This window comes from Eretmochelys imbricata, chromosome 11 (genome assembly GCF_965152235.1).
Source record: "Eretmochelys imbricata isolate rEreImb1 chromosome 11, rEreImb1.hap1, whole genome shotgun sequence".
Classification (NCBI taxonomy): Eukaryota; Metazoa; Chordata; order Testudines; family Cheloniidae; genus Eretmochelys; species Eretmochelys imbricata.
In genome coordinates this window covers 62,178,720-62,204,486 of record NC_135582.1, presented here as the reverse complement: position 1 = coordinate 62,204,486, position 25,767 = coordinate 62,178,720, and the positions used below count along the sequence as shown (strand labels likewise).

At 40.5% G+C, this 25,767-nt stretch overlaps 1 protein-coding gene across 3 annotated transcripts in view; it reads right to left on the bottom strand.

Annotated features, from left to right (window-relative positions):
• Positions 1-25,767, bottom strand: part of PARD3B (par-3 family cell polarity regulator beta) — a 615,914-nt gene that overhangs the window by 116,747 nt on the left and 473,400 nt on the right. For all 3 annotated transcript variants that reach the window (XM_077830252.1, XM_077830251.1, XM_077830253.1), the window contains one exon: positions 9,059-9,169. In XM_077830252.1, coding sequence (XP_077686378.1) covers positions 9,059-9,169 — 111 coding nt within the window. The remainder of the gene's footprint in view (positions 1-9,058; positions 9,170-25,767) is intronic.

Here is a 25,767-nt window from a genome sequence, read left to right as displayed (position 1 = left end):
TTATACATTATATTCAATTCATGTTTATAGACACATCTACAGAGTCTACCTACAAGAAAAAGAGACAAATTCACCTGAGTTTGGGAATGGAAGGTTGACTTTTTAATTAATAGTCCCTAATTTAAAACTAAGCTGAACACAGGACTTTTAAGTTTTCCAGTACTAAATCTGTTGTGGAGAACTAAACGTGTGCACTGCACACACAAACAAAAATTGCAACCATCTAGAAGATAATAAGGTGATAAGTAACAGTCAGCATGGATTTGTCAGGAACAAATCATGTTAAACCAACCTAATAGCTTTCTCTGACAGAGTAACATGCCTTGTGGATGGGGAGGAAGTGGCAGATGTGGTACAGCTTGACTTTAGTAAAGCTTTTGATACTGTCTTGCATGAACTTTTCAGAAATAAACTTGGGAAATACAACCTAGATGGAGCTACTGTAAGGTGGGTGCAAAACCGGTTGAAAAGCCGTTCCCAGAGAGTAGTTATCACTGGTTAACAGTCAAGCTGGAAAAGCATATCAAGTAGAGTCTCGCAGGTATCATTTCTGGATCTGGTTTTGTTCAGTATCTTCATCAATGATTTAGATAATGGCATAGAGGGTAAACTTATAAAGTTTGTGGATGATAACCAAGCTAGGAGAAGTCGCAAATGCTTTGGAAGATAGGATTAAAATTCAAAATGATCTGGACAAACCGGAGAAATGGTCTGAAGTAAATAGTTGAAATTTTACAAGGACAAATGCAAAGTACTCCACTTAGGAAGGAACTATCAGCTGGACACATACTCCCTAGGAAGGAGTACTGCAGAAAGGGATCTGGGGATCATAGTGGATCACAAGACTCAACAGTGTAACACTGTTGCAAAAAAAGCAAACATCATTCTGCGATGTATTAGCAGAAGCATTGTAAGCAAGACACAAGAAGTAATTCTTCCACTCTACTCTGTGCTAATTCAGCCTCAGCTGGAGTATTGTGTCTAGTTCTGGGTGCCACATTTCAGGAAAGATGTGGACATACTGAGAGAAAGTCCAGAGAACAACAACAAAAATGATGAAAGGTCTAGAAAACATGACCTATGAGGGAAGATTGAAAAAATTGGGTTTGTTTAGTCTGGAGAAGAGAAGACTGAGAGGGGACATGATAACAGTTTTCAAATACATAAAAGGTTGTTACAAGGAGGAGGGAGAAAAATTGTTCTCTTTATTCTCTGAGGATAGGACAAGAAGCAATGGGCTTAAATTGCAGCAAGGGCAGTTTAGGTTGGACATTACGAAAAACTTCCTGTCACGTTAAGCACTGGAATAAATTGCCCAGGGTGGTTGTGGAATCTGTTTCATTGGAGCTTTTTAAGAGCAGGTTAGACAGATACCTGTCAGGGATGGTCTAGAAAATACTGAGTCCTGCCGTGAATGCAGGGGACTGGACCAGACGACCACTCGAGTTCCCTTCCAGTTCAACGATCCTATGAAAAACTCCCTTGCTAACTGCCCATGCCTACAAACATGTGCCTTAGACTCTCTGGCAGAGAGGGGGAGAGAGACAAGGAAGTCTGTAGTTATGGTACTGCCCCAAGCACATGCTCACGCAAAGTGCTGATGTCATACAGATTTCTATCTACTGAGGGGGAAAGCAGGAGTGGGCTTTCCGAGCCATTTTTCTGCCTCCTCTGATCCTGGCATTGGCAAGAAGCCGAACGAGCTCTAATGGTAAATTAGAGCAGCCAGCAGACTCCTCTAGCTTACACCAGATGAAACAGTCTCCTAGGAACCATTCTGTGAGTCCAGAATCACTAGAAGAGTGACATGTGTGACACCCATCTTTGAATGTCCCGTGTGCAGCAGAATGTGTAGATCCAGCTTTACAGCACTTTACAGCTCTACTTCAAGACAGCTTGAAGTGCCCTTTGCATTGCTTGAGCAGTACCAAAGAGAATTACCCTTAGTGAAGGATCTCTCCCAATCTCTGTCTCTGCAACTAAGCTTTCCAGCAGCAATAACAAAACAACTTGATAGCTCTTAATAAATGTTACTTTTCCAAGTTCCATTTTAATTCCATGTTTCCTATGAAGTATTCCTTTGGCTTGTAAACAGTCAGTAATGCAATCAGTTATAATTCTCTTTTACAGCACCACTTTAAAGATGTATCTTCAATAAAAAAAAAAAAAAAAAGTGTCACAGCTTGGCATATTACTCCAGAGAGAGCCAGGCCATTACCAACAAAATGTTCTGACTCTTTAGGTGGCCAGAGAGCATAGTCCTTGAAGAAGAGCATCCGGATCATAGTGAAATTATTGTCTCAATGAAGGGGAAGCCAGTGAGACTATGCTACGGGAATGAAACACTGGGGTTCTTTAGAGGGCCAGGCTATGACGTATTGGAAAGTACCGACTGGACTGCGACATCTGGGAAAGAAACCTGGTGATTGGACAAAAGGACCATCTGTCAAATAATCCACACCATGCATCAGTCTGGCTCCCACGTCCAGTACAGTACTCAGCTCTAAGCCAGAACATTCTGGGTTCAACCCACAGACCAGTACTGTACTGGAGGTGTCCTTCTTTGTGGACTAGCAGTACGTAGCTTGCTGAGTCTGTCAGAGCAAATTCTGTTTTAGCAACAACATAAATTGGAAACAGAAGCTTAAAAACCACCACTTGGTTTAAATGCAATGTCATGCCCTACGAAAGGTGGGAGAGGATTCCTGACATCAATCAGTCATAGTCACATATCAGACCCTCACTGCTCAATGGTAGGCTTTTATTACACTTTCTGGTATGTATAGCAGCAGCAGATCTAAAATGAGAATCACTTAGAATCAATGGGATGGGATTCGTCTGTCCTCCTGTCCAGTGCAAGTGCTGCCACTGTAATAAACAGAAATCTGATAACTTCATACTGTCAGCACAAAATGAAGCGCTGACCTTGACCTGTGTAACTTCATCCAGTAATTTTTTCATAACTCCTACATACCATGCTACACTGCTATGATCTAATAAGAATCTACAAGTAATTAACTGGAATTTTTTTAAAACCGAAGCCTTAATCAAATATATATTCTTATCAGGGTTCCAAGGCAGCAATAAATTGGGACATTTAAAAAACTGGGATCTAATCCAATCTGTGATCTGATCAGGGTTCAATGGTTATAATAAATTGGGACTATTAAAACTGGGATCCCATCCAACACTTTATTTTGTCTAAACCACAGGACCTAGCTGTGCTGCAAAGTCAGGAATATTCAATGAACAGTAATGCCAGGTTGGATTAACCCTTAATAAATAGTGATGCAAAAAACATGGGAGTCCCAAACAGGTATGGTCTTCCCAGAATTGAGCTGTGATAGAAATAAATTACCAAGATTTTATCAGAGAATCAATATGACCATCTCCAGGTTTTTATTTTTATAATAATAATAATACTCCAAGACTTAGCAGACTACAGCACAAAAGCCACATGGGTTTGTTAGCTATCTGTGTGTGTAGGTTTTAAAATGTACTGGTTTTGAACACCACAAGCATGCACTTCTCATTCCAAACAATAGCTGGCCGTTTTATCAGATTGCAGCTCATGCGGCTATTCCGGTTTTCATTTTCATTTCCAGTAACACACAAATCCTCTGTAATTAAATAAAATGAAATAAATGCTGATAGAACAGGAATAGATTTTCACTCACTAGTATTCTCTCAAAATGTTTTCTCTCTGAATGTTTTTATTTCTGTAAGATGCATTTAGTTTCTAAAGGGATCGCGCAGCTGCAAAATTAAATTTCAGTTTGCCAAATATCAAAAACACATGTATTGATTTAAACTATGAGAATGGGCAACAAATGCAGCAGCCGATAAGACAAGGGAGAAGGTCGCACAGCTTTTGGAAGGAAAATTTAGAATCCTGAATGTAGAGATTGAATCCAATTAACTTTCTCCAAATTTGAGATTTGCTCTTACCTACCTTCAGTTCAGGCCAGTTTTTGAAAATAAGGGCCATTCCCTTTGCTTTTCTTCCTTTCTGCACAAAAACTTAAATGCTACTTTTTGAAATCTCCTCAATTAATTCCAGTGAGAAACACAAAACTAAGGTTTAATTAACAAAATAAAGTAGTGCCTCCCATAAGGAACCCAGTGCAGAGCATTGGTCTGTACCCAGTGTGTCTTTATACTCACTAAGTCATATGTTATTTATTAAAATCACCCCAGTGTCAATGAGGAGCTTCATTTAGGGAAATTTTATTCTAACGTCTGTAAGATGTTCGACTGCTGGAAAGGAGACTTTGGTCTCAGCAGGGATGCTCCAGTAAAATCATCCTAAACAAACAGGGAAAAATAGCTCTCTTTCAACTGATACTCACTTTATTTGCATTTGAAAAGAGAATAAATTACTACACGTAAAACTCAAGTACCTAATATATTTTTCTCGTTTGTTTTACAATAGTTTTCAAATGTTAAAAAATTAAAAGGCATCCAAACATGAGTTAGACAGGAAGGGAAGGGGAAAAGCCTGGGTTGAAAAAATTAAATAAATAAAATGACCACCTCTTCTGGTACTTGATAATTTACTAAAACAACAGCTTGTTTTTAAAATGTAAAAAATGACAATTTGGTAGTAACTGACTCTGAACACACTAAAAATATAAATTTGACTCAGATTAAAAAATAAATAAATCAGCCTTAGACATAGTATTTGCTTTTATTCCTTTTATGGACAAAGCCTCCGAAGCACGAACAAAATGATGAGTTTATTTAAAATAGGGCCTCAGTCCAATAAACCATTGACTTGCATTAGAAAGGCCAAACTACCAGCTCAGAGAATCAAATAGCCGGGTAAGGAAACCCCCCTAATACAATACAGCCATGAAGTTCTGACATTCTTCTGTGAGGCTTTAGTCATATGTGCTACTATGAGCAATGAAAGACTGAAGGAGAGTGGAAAAAAGGAATAAACTGTGAAATTTACAGGAGGTGCTGACTTCATATGCAATTAGATACAGCTATGGCTATTACTGAGAAAGTAAGACTCACATCCTAAATTCCCATGAACCATTTCAAGCCCATAGTAGCATCAATCATTGAATGTAATCCAGGTTTCAGAAAGAAAGGGTAGTAGTGGTTTTGGTTGGCGATAGATGGTGAATCAGGAAATGTGGGCGCAGATCCCAGCTCTGATAGAAACTTCCTTTTGTGAACCAGGACAAATTACTGAACTGGCATCTGTAAAATGAGAATAATGATGCTATTTTCTTTCTCGCACCCTTTGTCTTTTATATCTACCCTGTAAGCTCTTGGGGCAAGGTCTGAGACTTGGTATGTGTTTTTACAGCATCTAACACAACGAAGACCTGATCTTGGCTGGAACCTCTAATGACTACTTCTAATATAAACAATAAATAATTAGAGCTGGTCGAGTTTTTTTCAACGGAACATGACAATTTATCGAAACAAACTTTTTGCAGAAATTTATCATCTTCGTTGGGAAGGTTTTTCAGGTCCAGGAAGCAATTTCTAGCAAAAGCACAGAGAAACCCATCCCAAAATAGCCAATAGCCTGGTGGTTAGGGCTGGGCTATGGAAGATCCAGGTTTTAAGTCCCCGCTCAGCCTGAATTGGAGCAGGGACTTGAACCTGGAGCAGGGACTTGAACCTGGCTCCCCTACATTGCTGGTAAATGCCCCAACGACTAGGCTATGGAGTCAGCCTCTCTCTAGCCCAGTGAACATTTAATTAGTTCTCTCATGTTTTTTCATGAACAATTTTGAAAGCTCTTATTTTTGTTCTGATGTGGAATGAAAACAAATTTCAAAACCTCAAATTCTTTTTGCGGAATGGAATTCTTGCTTTCCAGCCAGCACTATAAATAATAACGATGTTTTACCTTCACATTTTAGCGTAGGTTGTGTTGGTGGTACAAAACTGGTACAGAGAAGCAAGGAAAGGAAACACAGAAAAGAAAGGACTAAAAAAGAAAGATGTGGAATGGAAATAAGATTTACATGAGTACAGCAACAACATTTCACCTTGTAAGTAAGGGTCATATGTGCAGCCTGATGCCCACTGGGTTTTATGAAATACCATGTTATTGGGTGGGGGGGATATTTGCACTTTGCAAAACTCCAAAAGAAATCCTACTCTTCCAAGTTGCGAATGCACTTCCTACTGGAAAACACACCCCACAGAGATCTTGTGCCTTTGGAGGCATGCCAAACGTGCAGTGCATGCAAAACCAACCTCCCAACATCATGCAAGGTCCACACAGCTGCTAGGATGCTGAAATGCCCTTGATCATTAATCCTACCCCACCCACCCCAAAAATCAACAACTCGGACGTCTGCCACTAACACCTGATATAGATAGCTCAGGGTCTTAAAAAAATGTGTCAGATCGATGTATACACACATGTGGTGAAGGGGTATTGGTTAGTGTGGCAGACCTTTGAAAAACCCAGGCAGTCAGCATTTAACTGACACACAACCTCAAGCAGCCAAACTAAGTTTGTTATTCTAGGGGATGGAATTGAGACTTCAGAATAAAAATTACTATGTAACTATTCATGGAAAGGTAAAATTAGATAGGTAATTAATATCACTTATGAAAGTCAAAATTAGAAAAGTAATTAATACTTTGCTCAAGGTTAGTTAGGAGATTGTTTTGTTTACAGTTCTGTAGTCTATCACGCTACAGTCAAGTACTTGTTAGTTTTGTCATAAATACATTTCACTCCAAACAAGAGTGCAGTTGAAAAGATGATGCCTACATTCTAGTAAATCTTTAGTGAAGCTTGGTTTGTTAAAGATGAGACAACGTATGCAGAATTGCAGTTAGTGAAGTCATAGTAGCAGTGAGATCTATGGTGTAGGCTCTCCACATGGTTTTCTTTGCCAATATGTGCATTAAAATCTTAGGCTTGAATTACATTATACATTATAGGATTACTGAATCTTGGGACACAGTTATAAAACTCATCTATACTGTCTTTATAAGCATAATCATTCGGTGAATAGTCAACAACAATATAAAGTACTCAATTTCATTTAAACTGGGTTACTTATCTTGAGGCTGATCTTAATCAACCCCTCATATCATTCTTGCACAGAAATGTGTTGTGAGAAAACCAGCTACAGTATGCACTTTTCCTTTATCATTGCTAAAATCTTTGCCACCCTGTGACTAGCAATACAAGACAGGGTTCAAGTCAACTAGTAGATAGTCTTGAACTACCAAACATAGAGAACTATGTTCTTGTTTTAGTTAGAGAAGCGTCATGACCTGCTTGTATATACAATATATGTTATACCACTTTTGGGATAATACGAGGAATTTTTTTATGTAAGCAGAATTACCTGAAGGAGAGAGGGTGATATTTCTATTCATTTGCAATGTGGAAGAAGAATCAAATAAGTGAGTTAAAAATATCAGCTAAGTTCATCAACTTCTCAACACACCTGCTGTTCTCCATTTCAGTTCAAACACTTCCAGGGCAGAAAGTTAAATCATTATTAGAGAAGAGAAAACAGAATGATGAAGACATTAGGCTGCTTGTTTCTAATACATCCTTACCAATTTACCGTCAGTCAGTGACTATGGATTTTTAAAAAGCAGTTAACACTTAAGAAATGTTAAGAACAATTATCTCATGTCCAATTGGAACATTAGCCCTTTAGACAGAAGGGCTCATTCCTTTCAGTCTGCCAACATTTTAGTAAATGACACTGGCCCTTTAACAGATGGGATACATACTTCTTTGCTTGCCAGTATCCTAATAAAAGACACTGGCTTCTTTAAAATGAAGGACAAATACCTCTCAAATTGCCAGCATCCAAATTGGGAATCAGCAGTTTAAAATAAAGGCGGCACTCCACTGCCTGGCAAAACCAGGGACATGCTACAGAAATTTTAAAGCAAATGGTATAAATCCTACCCTGATATTATTTAATTTAGATAAACTACCTATTAAAACATTGGGTAACTATATCCAATATCAGTACTGCAGTAACTGGATAGCCTTAGCAGACTCATTAACCTCTTACATGCACCATCTACTGGAGGGGAACAAAGACCCACCATGTGGGACTATGGTTGTACCCAGAAGGCTAGTCTTTACTGGGGAGGAGGAGGAGAAGAATTTGCTCACCTTCAGGGCAGCATTGCAATTTTTTCAGGCTTTTCAGGAGGGTGGGAGGCAGGAGAAGTAAAAGCTATTAGTTCTATTGGGCTGGAAAGGCAGCGAGGTTGTTGAGATTATGGATGGGACAGGCATATTTTATGAGAGAGGAAAAAAACCAACAGAAGTAAAATAAAACCCCCTTGGTTTACAATGGTTCTTCAGTCTCTCAGGACATTCCCTAACCTTTGGGTACTACTTTATTCCCATTGTCCTTAGGCATATTCAGCATTTGTGTACTTTATATTATTACAACATGAATCTAAGAGGTTAATTTCTTCTATAACCTTGAGTGAACAAAACACAAAAAAGGAGGAAACAACATAAAGATTAATATACCAAAGCTGCACTTAAAGCAGAAAACCTGTGGATTGGCACCATAGTCAGCAGAGGCCTGGAGTGCTGGAAACCACTATGAGGGTTGCAGGAAGAAAGGGAGCCTGGAGACCCATAAGAAGCTGCTCCTACTGCCTTATGGAGGAGAGGGGAAGCCCAGTGCACAGAGCTCCAGAAGTAGCAGCTCACATAGCATTGGGAGGGAGGGAGGGGAGAGAAATGAGGCGAGGCCTCAGGAGAAGGTCCTCTTACTGGCATTGGGTAGTGTGGGCCCTGAAGAGGAGCTGCTGCACCAGGCTGTGCAGAGAATGCATTAAGCACTATCATAGAAGTAAAGGAAGCAGAGTAGATGTTGTTATGCAGTAGCCCAGCATGGCAGCAGCCTCATGAAGGGAAAGCCAGAAGACTGGCCTAACAATGTTGCAGTGCAGAGACCGATAGGCGGAGGGCTGGGATGGCATATCACCGGTCCAGGCCTGGAACAACTGTCCTGGCTTTCCTTCCTACATAGGAGGTCCTTGCCTTCTGTTCTTCTAATCAGCATAGATGTTTACATGATTTACTCACCTTTCACGCTCATCTTTCATCTTTTCTAGTTCTTCTTCTCTCAGTGTGCCGTGTTTTGGATTTCCCTTCTGGTCAGCTTTCCCACCTTTCTCCTCTTTCCTCTTTCCAAATCTGATTAAGACATTAGGGAAGAGTCAGGGGAAGAGGAGAGAATTAGTAGAGGAAAAATGCAATATTTACTGAGTACACAACAAAGCTGGAGATTTACACAATCACAACGTAATGAGCGATTGCCTAGAGTAAGTGACCTATTGCAATAATAAAATAAATTACCAATAATTCTGACTAAGAACCATTTACACAGTATTTGATCACAATTGTATTTGAACCTTGAGTGCATTGTAGAAATTACCACCTCGCAAGACCTGAAACAAAAGCAGCTGCGATGCTAAGCTATTATTAGCATACATTTCGAAGTAGCTGAAGGTTCTTCTTACCAGAGAATAGGCTCTCTGAAAACAATCTTCAGAACAATCTTATGTGCCAACATACAGAGTTGGCCATATGTTCTACTCCTATTGGTAAAAATTGTCACTTGTTTGCATATGGCTTTAATTTAAAGGTATAGAGTTGATATTTGTTTTAAATCACAGGAAGGTGCAATCAGGATGAAAAATAAATCTTGCCCTATTGCAAGATGAGAGAGAGAGATACTTCACAAAAGTTCCCTCTTAAATGCTTTACTTTCTATCTAATAATATATTATTATTTAATATTTATATTATGAGAACGCTCCAGAGATCCCAGTCACTCCTGGGGTTCCATTGTATTAGGCACTGTACAAAGACATGCAAAATATATTCCTTTCTTCACAGCACTTGCAAGAGGTTATTAAGTGGCAGAGCTAGATTTCATTTCTCATTGAGTTAGATCTTGAGGTTGGATACACAAAGCATTATGGGCTAACCCCTCCCCCCACCCCCCAAATTTGAAATCCTGAAATTTATAGGTCACATATGATCAGTCATTTTTATCATATTGCAACCTTTCAAGTGCCTTTACATGCAAATTAAGGCTAACGATTTAGAAAAATTATTTCTTCACGGAGCTTGCTGTATTTTAACTTCATTAATATGCCTCACAACTTTTTGAATAGTTCTATGGAAGTCAGTAACATTTCCTTGGAGCTCTTTCCTTTATTCTTTTTTATTTTTCATTTCAGTCCAAACTGCCTTCAGTACGATAGCTGAAGTACACTACACAGACTTCAGTTGTAAATCACATAAGTCCTTTGATCAAAGCGGAATTACTGTGTCTGTCAGTCGGACGACGTCCACACTTGGAGCTAGAGGTGTGAGGCCCAGCTCAAGCAGACATGCTCACACTAGCTCTCATCGAGCTAGTGGACTAAAAACAGTAGCGTAGCCCTGGTGTCAGAGGCAGTCGGGAGTGGCGGCACAGACTAGCTACCCACAAGGTCCAGGGGGTTTGTACTTGGAGTGACTAGGATGTGCTGCTGCAGCTACATTGCTATTTTTGCCGCGATCACTTGATGAGAGTTAGTGTGAGTATGTCCGTGTGAGCTGGGAATCACACCCCTGGCTCCAAGTGTAAACGTACCTTCTGACTCCCAAAGTAATGATCCAGATTGCTCGTGAATTTAATCAATGGGCCTGAGCCTACAGAAAAATGAAGTCACTAGAAACTAAAGGACAAATCTTGCAGATAAAGACGGCATTTCCGTTATGACAGCAGCCATATTTACACAGGCTCGGGAAGTACGAGTGTGGGGGGTGATGCAGCACCCCCAGGTTTTATGTGGGACTGCTGGCCCTGTGCCCGGGACTCAACTCCCCAGGTTCAGGTCTTGGGGGCTGGCCCTGTGCCCCACTCCCCAATCTGTTGGCTCCATGGCCAGAACTCTGCTCCCTGCTTCCTTATGCCTGGGTTTCCACGCCCAGCCGAGCCCCGCCCCCCCCGCCCCGCTCCCAGGCCTCCATGCCTGGCCCCTTGCTCCCAGGGCTCCACTCCTGGCCCCATGGCTGGGGCTCTGCTCCTGGCCCCTCACGTGGGGTTCTGGCTGCCGGACCCTGCCTGGGGTTCCACTCCTGGCCCTACGCCTGCTCCCAGCTATGGCCACAGCCTCAGCCCCCTTACCCCTCTCCAGGTCCCCCCTCACAGCGACACAGCCCTGCTCCCAGCCTCAGCTCGGGGGAGGGGCATGGACAGGGGTCAGGGAGCTGGCTTTCAGCACCCCCCACTATTAAAAATGCTCCAGCACCACTGCATGTTGGTGGGTGAGTGAATGAGAGAAAAAGACACGGTGAGGGAGGAGGAGGAGGGGGGAAGCAGCAGAGGTGCCAGGCAAGAGGACTGGATCCTCCCTTGCACAGGGTACAGAAGAGCTCCAGGGTGGCTCTTTGCAATGGAATGAGGAGGGAGACTGGACATACTGGTGGTATGGTGGGTGTGTCTGTACAAACCTCATCTTACTCTTCCCCACATCTCTGCAGTAGCAGCCACAGCCCCAAGTCCTATTTAAAACAGTAATAGCCTGCTACTCCAGAAAATACATACCACTTTTTCAAACATACCAGCCATACTTGGTTCTCCTTCTGGAGTCCTATCTCACTACGGGGCCAGCGGAATCGTTACATTTCATAACTGCGCTCTTCAGGAGTGGAAAGTCTACACTCTGGCTCCATTATCAACTGTGGTCTCCAGAGACTGTGGAGCTGCACACAGTTGATGGGCAGTTTTCCACAATCTGAGGGGAGAATGTAGCAGCTAGGAAGAGACGGTTAAGGGTAGGCGTGTGGGTGTGTATATGTACAGGTGAGAGAGTGACAGAGAGCATGCGTGTGAGAAGGAGAAAGAGGGATGGACACAGAGACTGGTGAAAAGAAGAGCTAGATGGGACCTTGCAGATGTTTTTTCATATAGTAATGCAAGGAAAAACCAAACTAAACCCACGCACACACCTTAGTCCAACACCTGCAGGATGGATGGGAAAATAATCTGTTTTCCAGCACCTGCATATTCACTGAAGATCTTGCTTGGCAGTATCCTCAAGAGAGAATGTATTAGCTCTTGAGTCCTGGCCCTGATCTGACTCTGGCAGTTTGTTTATATTCTTCCTGCCTACAATTCCCCCATAGTATCAATTACGGCTTTGTGGAGTCTAGTATTTGTCTTGAGTATTTATAGATGTTGAAAACATTATTCTTGGGCATTTTGTGTTGCTGTAGGGAGGTAAAGTTAGATATGTAGCATACAAAAATGTTTTTTAAAAAAAATTGAACCCCTTTGAGTTTCAAGTCTGGGTATTATTTGTTGCTTACAAAAGGAAGTATTTTTTAAATAAAATGACAATTTTGTTTGTAATAAGTGCCAGTTTTAAATCTCTGCACAAACACTGCTGTTTGCTAGTATAGCGGCTGTTGCCACAAATTGGTAAGGTCAAATATAATTATAAACTAGCAATGGTGGATTGGTCTTGATGAAAACAAGTTTTTCTGCTATTTTTGACTTCACCCTAGAGCTGTGTGGGCTTACAATATTTACCTTCACACTAAATACACAGTATGTTGCCTAAGGCTGGGAAAATGTTCTGATTTTGGCCTCTTCTGTTCATTACTAAACTCTTAAAAATCTATTGCTTACTACTGTTTATTATTATCATGATGTTTTGCAGAACAGCAAAAATCCAGCATGGACATTAAGGGACAGAGAGAGAGAGAGAGAGAGAGAGAGAGACAGAGTGTGTGTGTGTGTGTAAAATATATATTTGCAAAAATCCAACACCAATTAAAAAAAACATATGTACTACATAAAACCACAAAATATCCAGCATCTTCTCTGACTGCATGAATACACCATGCCCTGAAATTTATGGTATTTGCAAAGGTCTGTGTTCTCTGATGTGTTCTAAATTACCACAGACATATGCTGATGAAATTAACTTCTACTTATTGTAATTTTGCATAATTTTGTGCATTCCAGGCTTAATATTTCTCTAGCGTTTAGGGGACAAAATTCTTTCCTTGCTAACCTCACATTGGGCCTGATTCTAAGCTCCCACTGAGCTTAATGTATGGGAACAAGGCTGTTGGAACAACTGAGTTATGGTATTAATCAAGTTAAGATGAAAATTTTGTGAAAAGTGAATGGCTTTTGGCCTCAAGGCTTACAAAATCTGCAGACAACAAATAACTGGATTACAGTAAAACCTGCCTTTTATATTAAAATGATTGATATAAGACTAAAACCATTAGTGAATAAATTTATTGCACACCAATCTTTAAAAGCTCTTTCTACTACACTGTATGTAGGGAAATTCTCTTAAGGTACTATCTGACACAATTGTTATTTATTCAAAAACTTACATAGCAAAGGGAGGAATATAATTAGAAGACCTGAAAAATGAACAGAGTGTGTGCATCTGCTTAGATTGTTTTGTGTGGAATGAAACCACTTAAAATAATAATAGAGGGGAAAAAAACATGTAGCAAAGTTATGCGTTTATGTGTCCTATGCAATATAGTGATTACCTGGTGTAATGCCTGTGAAGGAAGTTGTAGCCATAGAATCATTAGTATGCTTTTCACTATACAAGGACAATATTCCAAATGCTCTGAGCACACTACTCCTGCATGCAGAAGTAGAGAGGGATTTTCTTTATGTGATCTGCCCTCAGAACGATGAAAATGAGTGAGTCACCCTCATGTGAAAACCCATGTACTATTCTTGAAAACACGTTGTCCTACTCAGATGGATTTCCCTTTGCTAGTATTAGCTTTACCCATTGAAAGAAATCACCAACGTCCTGAGAATAATTAAGGTATTTTCCATTAGAAACACTGAGTGAATCAACTCCTTGAATACCAAATGTGTGATTTCTTACTGGAATATTTATGACTATATTATTGGTTCTGGTATATAAAGAGGGAATGTTTATATTTCTACAGTGAATGTCAAGAGATAGAGAAAAAAGGCTCCCGGACTGTTCATTCTGTCAATGTCTTCATCCCTTTTTACATTTCAAGATTTCAAGGACAAAAGCAAACCTCCTGTTCTACGGTCCTGCCCTGTTGTTCCGGGAAAAATGTCTTAAATGCAAGAACTAAAACTGTGGTCATGGCAACATTTCATTTCTGTGTTAAACAGTGAATTTCCAGATCTCAAATGTGTTGATATTTGCTTCATGGATTAACAAGCAGGGAAGTCTATAAAGTCCCCACACTTCTAAGCAGGAGAAACATCTGCTGGGTAGAGTCCCAAGCAGCTTGCTAGCTAAATTCAGCAATTGGGAATTCTTTAGTTAATTAGGTTCCCCCTATCGGTAGGTGTCACTGCAGCTAATAAAGAATGGAATTGCAAACATCTGTGGTGAAAGAAAAATAATTCAACTAGGCCAAGACATGAAAAAAACAAACATGCACATATCCCAACAATGCCATGGTATCTCCAGAAACGATTTGGGAAAAAACCTAGAGTGATTTGTAAAGTGTATATAACAGAAACACCCATTTCACAGCCAAAAACCCATGCTGAGATTATTAAAGCAGCTCCACTATGAAAGACTAGAAATATAAAAATAACCCTCAAAATTAAATCTGAATGCAAGTAAGATGGGTGAGCAAGAAAGATAAAGATACTAATAAGGTATGATTTTCAGGTCCACAGAGGGACTATAAAAAGCTTATTAACTGCCGCTACTGCCATGAGTTTTAAGTTATTTTATCACTCAGCTTTACAGCAGAAGAAATACTCTCTAGAAGCAATGCTGTGCTTTGATTAATTACTTTCATACATACACTTTTACAGGATATTAGACATTGCTGTAAAGATCTTTAGTGAGTCAGATTAACTGCTTGTGATTACTGCTCCAGACTCATTTTATGTTTATATTTTCTTAACAGCAATGTTAATTAAAAATTTGTTTTATATTTTTAGTGTTTTTCTAAATATCTAAAAGCAAGCCGTATAGTATTATTGGGAGAAAAGGTTTTACGGAAGCTCCTGTACTACAGAGAATATGTAGCAGGTCTCAGTAGAAGCAGCCCATGATTGGAGAACAAGTGCACACGACAACTATACAGTACAAGTCAGTCACAGTTTATAATAAAGCACTATAGAGAATAATTGCCCCTGTTCAGCAAACGCAGGTACCCGCCTTCCTTTTCTTTCATGACTGGCACCACCCTTTCCACAAACTAAGAAAAGGTTGCTATGAGGGAGCAATAGGATCTGTAAGCAGATTTGGTTTCTTTTGCCAGAAGGGAGTGGTTACATAGACATCTTGGGATTCTCACACCCATTTAACCTGCTTTGGATCACTTCAAAAGCTGCACTGAGCATAGAATTATTTGCAGATGGAAGTACTGTACTGTAGTTCTAAGCAATAAACACAATCGAACTCTGCATTCATAGGGCTGCTGAGACTATCTGTGGAAAGAGAAAACTGATCTGGCCACAGGCTAATGAATTTAGTCATGTGCGGTCCAGGTCAATTTATTAGATTTTCTGTAACTATAAATCTGAGGTGAATTTTTTAAATTAAGCTCTAAATTCAGCTACATTTTGGTACATCAAAGTATGCTCATGCTAACCATCTTCAAATCCATTTTGGAGAGAGTTCAATTGCAGCAATAAAACAATGGGGTTTAGCTGATAACAGGCAACAGGAAAAGGAAAGGTTTAGCAGAAAAAGTTGATATTCAGAAGATTTCTTTCTTTATTAAGGATGAAGCAGTCTCATTAAAGAAGCCTACATTATTAACACGAATATTGGTTGCTGCTTGTTTTTTATGCCAATTTTGAGAGAAACAAGGACATTTTTTATTATATTCAACTGTTGGGAACAAGACTAAAATGACTTTCAGCTTTCAGATTCAGTCTAATGGGAGTAAAACTTATCGTTTTAACAACTCTAATTAAAAACAAAAACCAAAAAAAACCCCACCCTCTACTTCTTTGATGCCCAAATTAGCATCTTTTCTCCAGCATGCTGAATTAATTAGTAGAGTGACAAAGGAATTAGTCCTGATAGGATCAAAGCTGAAACCATATTTACTGGAATTTAAAATTAAGAACATAGAGCATTAACCCTCCATATTCCATGTAACTTTCTACATCCCACACGACCCGCCTTCTGAATTCCCTGACAAAATAAACCAATAGTGAAATATTTTTCCTACTGAAGTTCTTCTAGAAAGAAAAAGACTCTTGCCTCAAAAGTTGCCACAGCAGAGAACTTTTCCATTAGAACATGCAAATCTTGAAGTGTTTATTTTTACATACTGCTCATTACGTAAATTCAGAGGCATCAACAGAATGAAACAAACAGAGTTCAGAGAGGATATTTAATAGCATTTATATAAATGCTTGGCTCCCAAAACTGTTACTACCTTTAAGGGTCAATCAAGAAACTCCTAGTATCAAATCTTCTAAGAAGTCTCTTTGCTGTTGTACTTGACAAATAAATATCTATATTAAACGCAGAGGATCAAATTCAGAAGCTAAATGCCAAATGCAAGACCTACATTACACAGTGAAGCTTAATACTGTAGCATCCATGTGAAAAACAATAAAAAATGGTCTTCTAGGATTAACTGTCTCCTGATTTTGGTGTTTTGGACACAATACAAGCTCCAATATCAGATAAACAAATATACCCCATCTAGTCTTCTGAGAGTCAGCTCTTTTCCATGGATGTTGCAGACTAAAGGTGGTCTAGACAGGTCCCTACAATTTTCTCTCCAGAATCATCATTATCCTTACCTCTATATGTCTCAAATCCCTCCTTTTAAATTTGAATTTGCCCTCAACTTAGACAGCAGCGAGCCCCATACCACATTCTGTGAATTGGCTGTAGGAAATGCGCATCTAGTAGGGCAGCTCTATCCCCCATCACCGAAAGGCGAGCAACACCTCTGCAATACAGTAGTTCCACCAGAGCCAGAAAGGAAGAGACATCTGAAAGCGCTCTCATACTCAGGTCTTCTGTGTTAGAAGAGGCCATCTGCAAAAGCACTGTGCCAATCTACTGAATCAGTTGCATGGAATAACTCTCATTAGCATCTCTAGCTATGTAATGCTAGGGACAAAGGGTGGTTATTAAGGATAACAACAGTTTAAGATATTTATTTTTCGAGCAACTGGCAAGTGATAATGAAGTCACATTGTATGGGGGTGGGGAGAGTGGGAATTGTGCCTTTACTAAGTGGTGTTTTCCTGTGATATTAACTAACTATAGGAAATCTGTGACATCAAATGGTGGCCTTGCTTCTATTTCCATGTTCAGCATACACTAGTGCTCAGATCTCTGAATTCAAGTTTTTTTCTCTTTCTTGCAAGGGGCACCCATTCCAAGCAGTGTATACCCCCACATCAAGCATATCAACAAGTAAAAGCCTACAGTACTGTGGCACAGCTATGATTTACAGCTTGACCAGAGGAATCAGAAATTGATTTATAGTCTGTCCAATCCACCAAGTTCTATTTGCTTGTCCACTAGACTGTGTAACTACCATTCTCCCATATATTCTTATATTTTCTTTTTTTCCCATACCAGTGCCTGATTTTTTCCCCCTTGGTTCAATAACACAGGCAAGTAAATACATCGAAAGTGAAAGCAAATACTGTTCTAGATATTAGCCTACATGGAGTTCGCAAATGTAATCCCTGTGGTAGCCCAGGAATACCATTTTCAAAGGCACCTAAGTCCCACAGTAAAAAATGACTTAGGAACTTAGGAGCCTAAGTTCCACTGATTTTCAATAACTCTTGGGCTCTTAAATGCCTAAAAGTCATTTTTGAAAAGGGATTTAGGCTCCTCAGTCACTTATGTTACTTTGAAAATGCTCCTTATTGTTTTTAAACTGTTTTGGTATTAAATTTAAGTGTCAGTTCCTAATAAGCATCATATAAAGAATCTGAAATCTGTGGTCAGAAAAACATATCAGCTGTGATACCTAGTACATTTTAGCAAGACTGTGGGCATGTTCATGGGGGTAGGCAGAGTCAGAATAGATACAGCTGACAACTAGGTTGCATAACAGGCATCATTAAAGCCCTCTACTTATTCACATCAGAAGGCCAACAGCAAGAGCTTCCTGAGAGATTTTGGTGCCAGGCCACTACAAAGCTAGGCAGATTTCACAGGAAGCCCTCCCTAATATTTTGGCGCTCTAGGAGCGCTTACCTTGCTGATGCCTAATATTGGGTCAGTGGCTGAGTGACAAAGTGAGTTAATATGCTGTTGTGTTTATTCCCCCCAGTCCCCCTTTTTGGACACCTAGGGTAAATCTGGATTAAGTCACAAACAGGAATGACGTTGGAGGTTTTAAATCTCACTGAACATTTACTTATACATCAACATTAACATAATCTGATACATTTAAACGCCACTGGTGACCTCTCCTCAGAACACTCAGAGATGGAATCACAAACTTCTTGTGGGTCAAGACTGAAACATGCCAGCAGAGTAAGAGGCATAAGGCTTGCAAAGCATCTGCTCATATGTACTTGGCCTCATTCAGTGCTGTCATTCCCTTATTTTTATGTGCACTAACATCCATCCCCCATAACAACTGTATTTATTTCTACTAAAATATTTATATCTAATTTTGCAGTAAAGTAATAGAACTTGAATTAATTTATTCTTAGTCAGTGGGATGGTCCAGTAAATGATGCTGCATATCAATGGTGGGCATCGAAGACCGGTGGAGGCTGTGCCTCCCCAAACAGCCCTGTGTGATCCTGCCCACACTCCACCCTCGAGGGCCTCTCCTGCTTCCCACTGGTGCTCTGCCGCTCTTCTGCCGTGGCCAGAGCCCAGGCTGGGGATAGGGTGGGCCTGTGGCCAGGGATTACAGGTGGCAGGAACCGGTGCTTGCTAGGGTGACCAGCTGTCCAGTTTTCGACCGGAACACCCATTCAAAAAGGGACCCTGGTGGCTCCAGTCAGCACTGCCCACTGGGCTGTTAAAAGTCCAGTTGGGGGTGCTGCAGGGCTAAAGCAGGCTAGTCCCTACCTGTCCTGGCACCTAACAGATCTAGCTTCTGGGGCTGGGAGAGGGGGTGAAAAGGGGCCATGGGGCTCTGCGCGCTGCCCCTGCCCCGAGCACCAGCTCTGCACTCCCATTGGCCGGGAACCCCACCCCAGAGCCCTCATCCCCTCCTGCACTCCAACCCCCTGCCTCAACCCACAGACCCTCTCCCACATTCCGAATCCCTCAGCCCCACCCCCCCACCTGGAGTCCCCTTCTGTACCCCAAACCCCTCATCCCCAGCCCCACCCCAGAGCCCAGACCCTAACCCAACTTCCTGCCCCAGCCTGGAGCCCCCTTCTATACCCTGAACCCCTCATTTCTGGCCCCACCCTGGAGCCTGCACCCCCCAGTTGGGGCCCTCACCCCTTCCTGCATTCAACCTCCTGCCCAGTGAAAGTGAGTGAGGGTGGGGGAGAGAAAGCCACAGAGGAAGGGGGAAGGCTCTTTCAAAGTACAGATGGTTAAGTTAGTTCTGATCAAAACAGAATAATAGCATTATAGAAATGTAGGGCTGGAAAGGACCTTGAGAGGTCTTAATCCAGCTCCCTGCACTGGGGCAGGACAAAGTAAACCTAACCATCCCTGACAGGTGTTTGTCCAACCTCTTCTTAAAAATTCTAATAATGGGGATTCCACAACCTCCACTGGAAGACAATTGCAGAACTTAACTATCCTTCTAGTTGGAAAGTTTTTCCTAAAATCTAAGCAAAATCTCCCCTGCTGCAGATTAAGTCCATTACTTCTTGTCCTGTCTTCAGTGGACAAGGAAAATAACTGATACCGTCCTCTTTATAAGAGCCCTTCACATATGTGAAGACTGTTATCAGGTCCCATAAAGAAAACTGTCTTTGGGTGAGCTCGAACCACTAATCTTTCAGTTAACAGCTAAATACACTAATGCACTGTGTCATAGAGGCAACTGCAAAACAGTAATAGCTCAGTTCACAAATTAAACAAGTTTTGGATTGAGTCCAATTTTAAACAGATCTTAGGAGTGGGGCCCAGCCCTTCCATTCTATTTGTACTGCACCCAGCACAATGGATTCCCAAGCCTGACAGGACGAGCTGGTAGCCAGGATGGCCTCCTACCTTTCTCCCTTCTGTGGAGTCTGGGGCCCTGTTTCATGAGGGGGCGGGGGAAAAAAATGAAGGTTCTGACTGGAGCCTGTCCTTCCTAGTGTTAGCTTTTGAGGGAGGCAAGGCTGAACCTAGAGGTAAACAGTGGGGAGGTGAACAGAGAGACTCACAGAGCAACCAATTGGTGCTTCAAGTTGAGGTGTCTCTCTGTCACTCCCCACTAAATCTGCTGCTCCCTCTGGGTGGGGCTGGGGATTCTGCTGAGTTGGTGTAACGCTTTGTAATCTTTATGTTGAAATGTTCCCAGTTAATATTAAGTTGTTAAAGATAAGGGTGCAATAAAACCCAACTTATTTTTCAGGTTCAAGCCTCTGGGTCAGTTACAGAAAATGTATTTAGTAGACGACCACTGGGTGACACTTTGAATGATAACACCAAACTTTACTCAGAAGAAAAATGATTAGTTAAGCAAACAAGTATGCAATCACCACTTACACAATAGTCCAATTACACTTACACTCAAAGATGAAATAGCTTATCAGTGGGAGATCAGTCCACTGACAACGGAGTGAAGCACAGCCTCATAGCCCTGGAACCTAACAGTACCATTCTGAGGTTAACGGGCACTCTCCCCAAATTAACAAAAACTACCCCTTTTATAATCCATTATAACACTAATTAACACTAAACCTCCCCATTACCATATTCACATTTCTGCTACCTCCTTACTGGCTCTTTAAATTACACGTTCTTTAAATTAACACCTGCACCAATGCCCTTCCAATACTATCAATATAGATACCATTTAAATACATTTCACAATTCTCCGAAGCACGCATTAAAAACCTTGCTCAAACTAGTTGTAACTGAAACTTTGCAGCAACATAACCTTGCTAACTTCCATTTTCCCCATTTTACTGTCTCCAACTTATCTCTAACTTCTACTCACACTAGAACTCAATTTTCCATACTTCTCTACTCTTAGGCTAATTTAGGACAAAGCCTAATTTCTACTTTACATAGGCTACACCAGGACACTGTTCCTTGATGTGCTCTGCTTCACGCCTCCACCCCCTAACAGTACAGGTCAGAGAAGTTTGGAGGGTGTGGAAAGGAAAAGAATCAGTTGTCATATGAAGGCTGCAATAAGACAGCCATTAGAGATCCAAACTATAAAACAATTAAAAAATCTACCACGTCTCCCTTGTTCCCCCCCCCCCCCCCTTCATTCCACTTCACTTTCTTTCTACTATTAGTAATGCTGCTCCTACTTAACATATGGGCTGACCAGAATTTCTAAGTAGAAAGCAGGGATACAGGTCACAGCAGGTACACTGTGGATAGTTTTGGTGGGAATCAGCGAGATGTACACAGGAGGGGATTTGCAGCTAAGGGAGACATTTCCTCTCCCAGTGTTGACAAGTCTCATGGTATTTCTTAAAGCTCCAGGTGCTAGAATCAAGAGACTGCACAAGAATCGCCACTCTGATTTGAAAGGAAAGTTAGTTTCTAGCCTTCATGGTTGTGGAGAACAGCCTGAAAATGTGAAGTGGGTGTACCTTAAAGGTTCAGAAACCAGACGACAAATTAAAAGACCCCAACATTTATTTTAAAAAATCTTAGTTTTAAAGCTAATCTCATCATTTTTTGAGGTTCCAGATTCACGATTTTTCCAATTCTTGGGGTTGGCAATACTGCCCTCCTCAGCCAAGGCATACGCTTCTCTCTCCTTCTCTGCCACCTTGTGGATTTGACTCGGGATGAGCCGGCTTGGGGGATTCTGTAGAATGGGGCTGCTCACTGGAAGCCCCCAGGGCCTGCTCACTGGAAGCCCCCAGGGCCTGCAGGGTTATAACAAAAACAGGACAAAACGGTGATTTTTTTTTTGTAAAAGTGACACGGATACTAAGGACATTCCCCTGTGTTCTCAGGGAGACACGTTCACCCTAATGTCCATAGCACTTCAAACCTTTCAAAAAGCTTCAGAAACAATCAATCCTCACAACATCCATTAGGCAGATTTTATTATACCCATTTTACAAATGAAGAAATTGAGATGGAGAGGTTAAGTGACTTGGCTAAGGTCACACAGAGATTTAATTGTATAGCCAGGAAAAGAATTGAAGAGATACTGGGCTCCCACTCCATGTTCCATCCAATAGATACGGCTATGTTTAGTTTGCATCGCTGCCTTCCTCATTTCTATCAGTTGAAGTGCCTCTTTCCCCTACTATTATTTTTTCCATTTTCTAAATCTCTTCTGCCTTTCATTTCCCCTTTCCCTCCTCTCTCTCTCCCCATGTTCCACTTCCTCCATTCCCCTTTCATGGTTAATTCTACAGTGCCCTGAAATGTGGCTGTGAAGGATGCTATTGAAATACAAGTTCTTGACATTTGGAAATTTCTGCTGGAGACACCACATAAAGGGATCATTCTTGGAAAGCAGGAAAAACAGAGCTCCTGGGTCTCCTTCCAGTGATTGGTCTGTAAGAGAGGGAAAGATAGATAGGAAGAGCAGGAAATGGAGGGAGTATAGGCAAAGAGAAGACGTTAGAAGATTCACAGTAGGATCCACAGTGAACTTTTATGGTTTAGCCATTACGAATTCCAACCCCACAGTCTCTTGTATATGTGACTTTTTAGTTGTAATGCAGAACAAAGCAAAAAACAACAACAAAAAAAGATTTGTTGTGTTATCATTTGAAAGATGTGTTTCAGTATAATAAATAATAGATGTTTTTGCATTTTTAACTGTCAAAATCAGGCTGCATGGTAAAAAAAATACCTTCCCTCCGTGGCCATAACCATGGAGCTATTGTACATTTCTAATTAGACATAGCAGAATGTGGTTAACATCATTTCCTAGAGATTTATTGTTCGTTTGTAGACTCTCTTCAGGAGAATTCTGTTAATGTTAAGGTCCACTGGAGGCCAATCACAAGAAGCCACTTGGAGGAGAAATCTATCTGCCTGTCAAAACAGTGGCTATCAATTATAACTATAAATACAATTCCTTTAAATATCTTGGTGGTAGTAGAGATTTCAAGTGATGCATGGGTCTGAGTGATTTTCTATTGAGCTAGAGGGGCCGTGGGAGAAACATCTGCCCACATGACACAAATGCACTATGATTTTTCAACCTAGAGTCCAGGAGAATCAGCGTCTAGTCTTCTCAAACTCCCTTTGAGATATTTTCCCCAGAAAGCCTTACACACAGCTTCCTGTTTTAAGGAGTTTAAATGGGACAACTTGACAAATATGGTTCTGGCTTATTTCTGTAGCTGACTTCTTAGCAAAACATTTAGACAGTTACAGTGTTACTAAGTAGGAGAGGAAATAATGGAATGGTTGAAAAATATAATACATAAAAAACAGCTAGCTGAAGGCTGCAATTACACTGTTCAATAGAAGAACCTAATTTAGGACAGAACTCTGGAGCAGAGTTAGCTATTTGCCCTTTGATCCAAGCACGTACATCTCATTAGTATTACTAAGAGTTATACAAACATATTGAGGAGAACATGCTCCCATGTACTGTATATTGCAGGAGATTAACTGCACCTCATTTTGGGGACTGAGGGAGGTACAGTCTGTCATTCTCAGGCAGCATCTCTGCTAGTTAATTAAACAAGAACCTCTATTGTCAATCTCAAGAGGGAGCTCTTGCCATGGTTGACACAAAGCCAATTGTCAAATGTCAAGAATGGTGAGAGCTCCCTGTTGAGAGGATGACATTAAGGGAAAAGCACAGCAGATAAATTTCAACGTCTCTTTGCCCTAACCCTTTGCTACTGAATTTATGTGGACTTTGAAAGTAGTTATTAGAAATCAAATTAGTTAGTTACAGCTGTTTAAGTTTTGGAAAGAATGACAAAGTGCCTTCAACGGAGGGACTCAGTTCATGGTAGCTTTGGATACTAGTTATTTCCTCTTGTGGATAATCTAAAACTGTGTGTATAAAAACAAGTCAGTACAACTTATAACCCTTTGGTCACTCTGCTGCTAATTTCATGACAGTAGAGTGACCAATCAATAAAGATAAAAGCTGAGGACTATACCATAATCACAAGACGTCTCTGGCATCTAAGTGATAGAGCTCAAGACACAGGAGGACTTGTCCATCTGTGATACACAATACATTCTCTCACCAAACTCTGAAGAAAGTAGGCCACACATACTAAACACTTTTCTTAGTGCCTGCTTTATGTACAAAAATAAATCTCAGAACAATGGGAAGCTGCAGTCACAGCTGAAAAGTTTATGACCACTGTTATATGAACTACCCAGTACTGCTATACAGTAGACACAATAATTTCACTATTATATTTCAGGTATTGCTTACCAAATACATATGGTTTCAATAAAACTTGATCATTTCTATTGCTTTAATATCAAAGAAGCCCTGCTTTTTGAGCTAACAGTCATATACATTCATTTTGATAGACAAGGGCATGGAGAATTTGTAGAACAGATCTTAAAAACATTAAGTACTTATGTATTGCCAACTACATACTAACAAGGTAGCTTAAAACAATATGAACATTCTAATTTTGGGTAGGCTTTGCTGGCTCCCAGAATCTCTTCTCTCCCTGCACTATCTTGTCCATCATGCTTTGGTTACTTGACACAGATCTGTTTTAACTCACTTTATTGCATTTATTAGCAAGTTTACAGTGACATCCTGCCATTATTTTCCATGAAACAATATACTAAAAACTCTAATTTCTCTCTGCTACTTTCTTATTTACGTATAGGGACATCATGCTTGCTACCAGGGTTTCCCTTTGATTTCTGTTCACAACTTTCCCCCTTGCATTATCTGAGATTTTATTCATTCATTCCATTTTATTCTCTGTGATACTCATACAGCGGTCAGAGAAGCATCCGTGAAGTGAGCCGTAGCTCACGAAAGCTTATGCTCTAATAAATTTGTTAGTCTCTAAGGTGCCACAAGTACTCCTTTTCTTCATACAGTGGTGTTAATCTTTATTTAGAGACCAGCCAGTATGAGCACATAAAAACCTCCCAACTATGCACACAATTACCCTCCACAAAAAAGTGGTGAGATCTCTAAAAACAGAGATTGCAACACACAGGACAGAGGAGTTCAGACAAATTTTTTACTGAGTTACATGGTATGTCAAAAACCATTATTACTGTAAGAATGACAAGGAAATTGTATTGATAACTACCAAAGCTGTGCAAACTATTTGTAAATAATGTAGTCAGTTCATTTAACAATTTTTTTGTCCCAAACTGTCCCAAATCAATCATGGTTCTCCTAAATTTGTTAGTTATCAGTGTTTGTTCATCAAATCATTTGTGCGAACACATTTTAGTTAACGGATTATCCATGAATTGCACATTAAGGTTATTCATCACACTGAACATTTTGGATGTTTGTTGTCTGTGATTGGTCACATAGTATTCTGCTCCCTGATTGGGTGATCTAATATTTAGAAACTATTACACTTCATTTCTTGATTGAATATATTTTGGTTATAGGCCCAAAATTTGCTGCATCAGAACAACTGTACGAACAAAGGTTCAACCATGCAAATGTTTGCGAACAGGCTTTTACACTATTTGACCAGCTGTAATGCATCCATTCACAGTTGATTAATTATATCTCACTGAA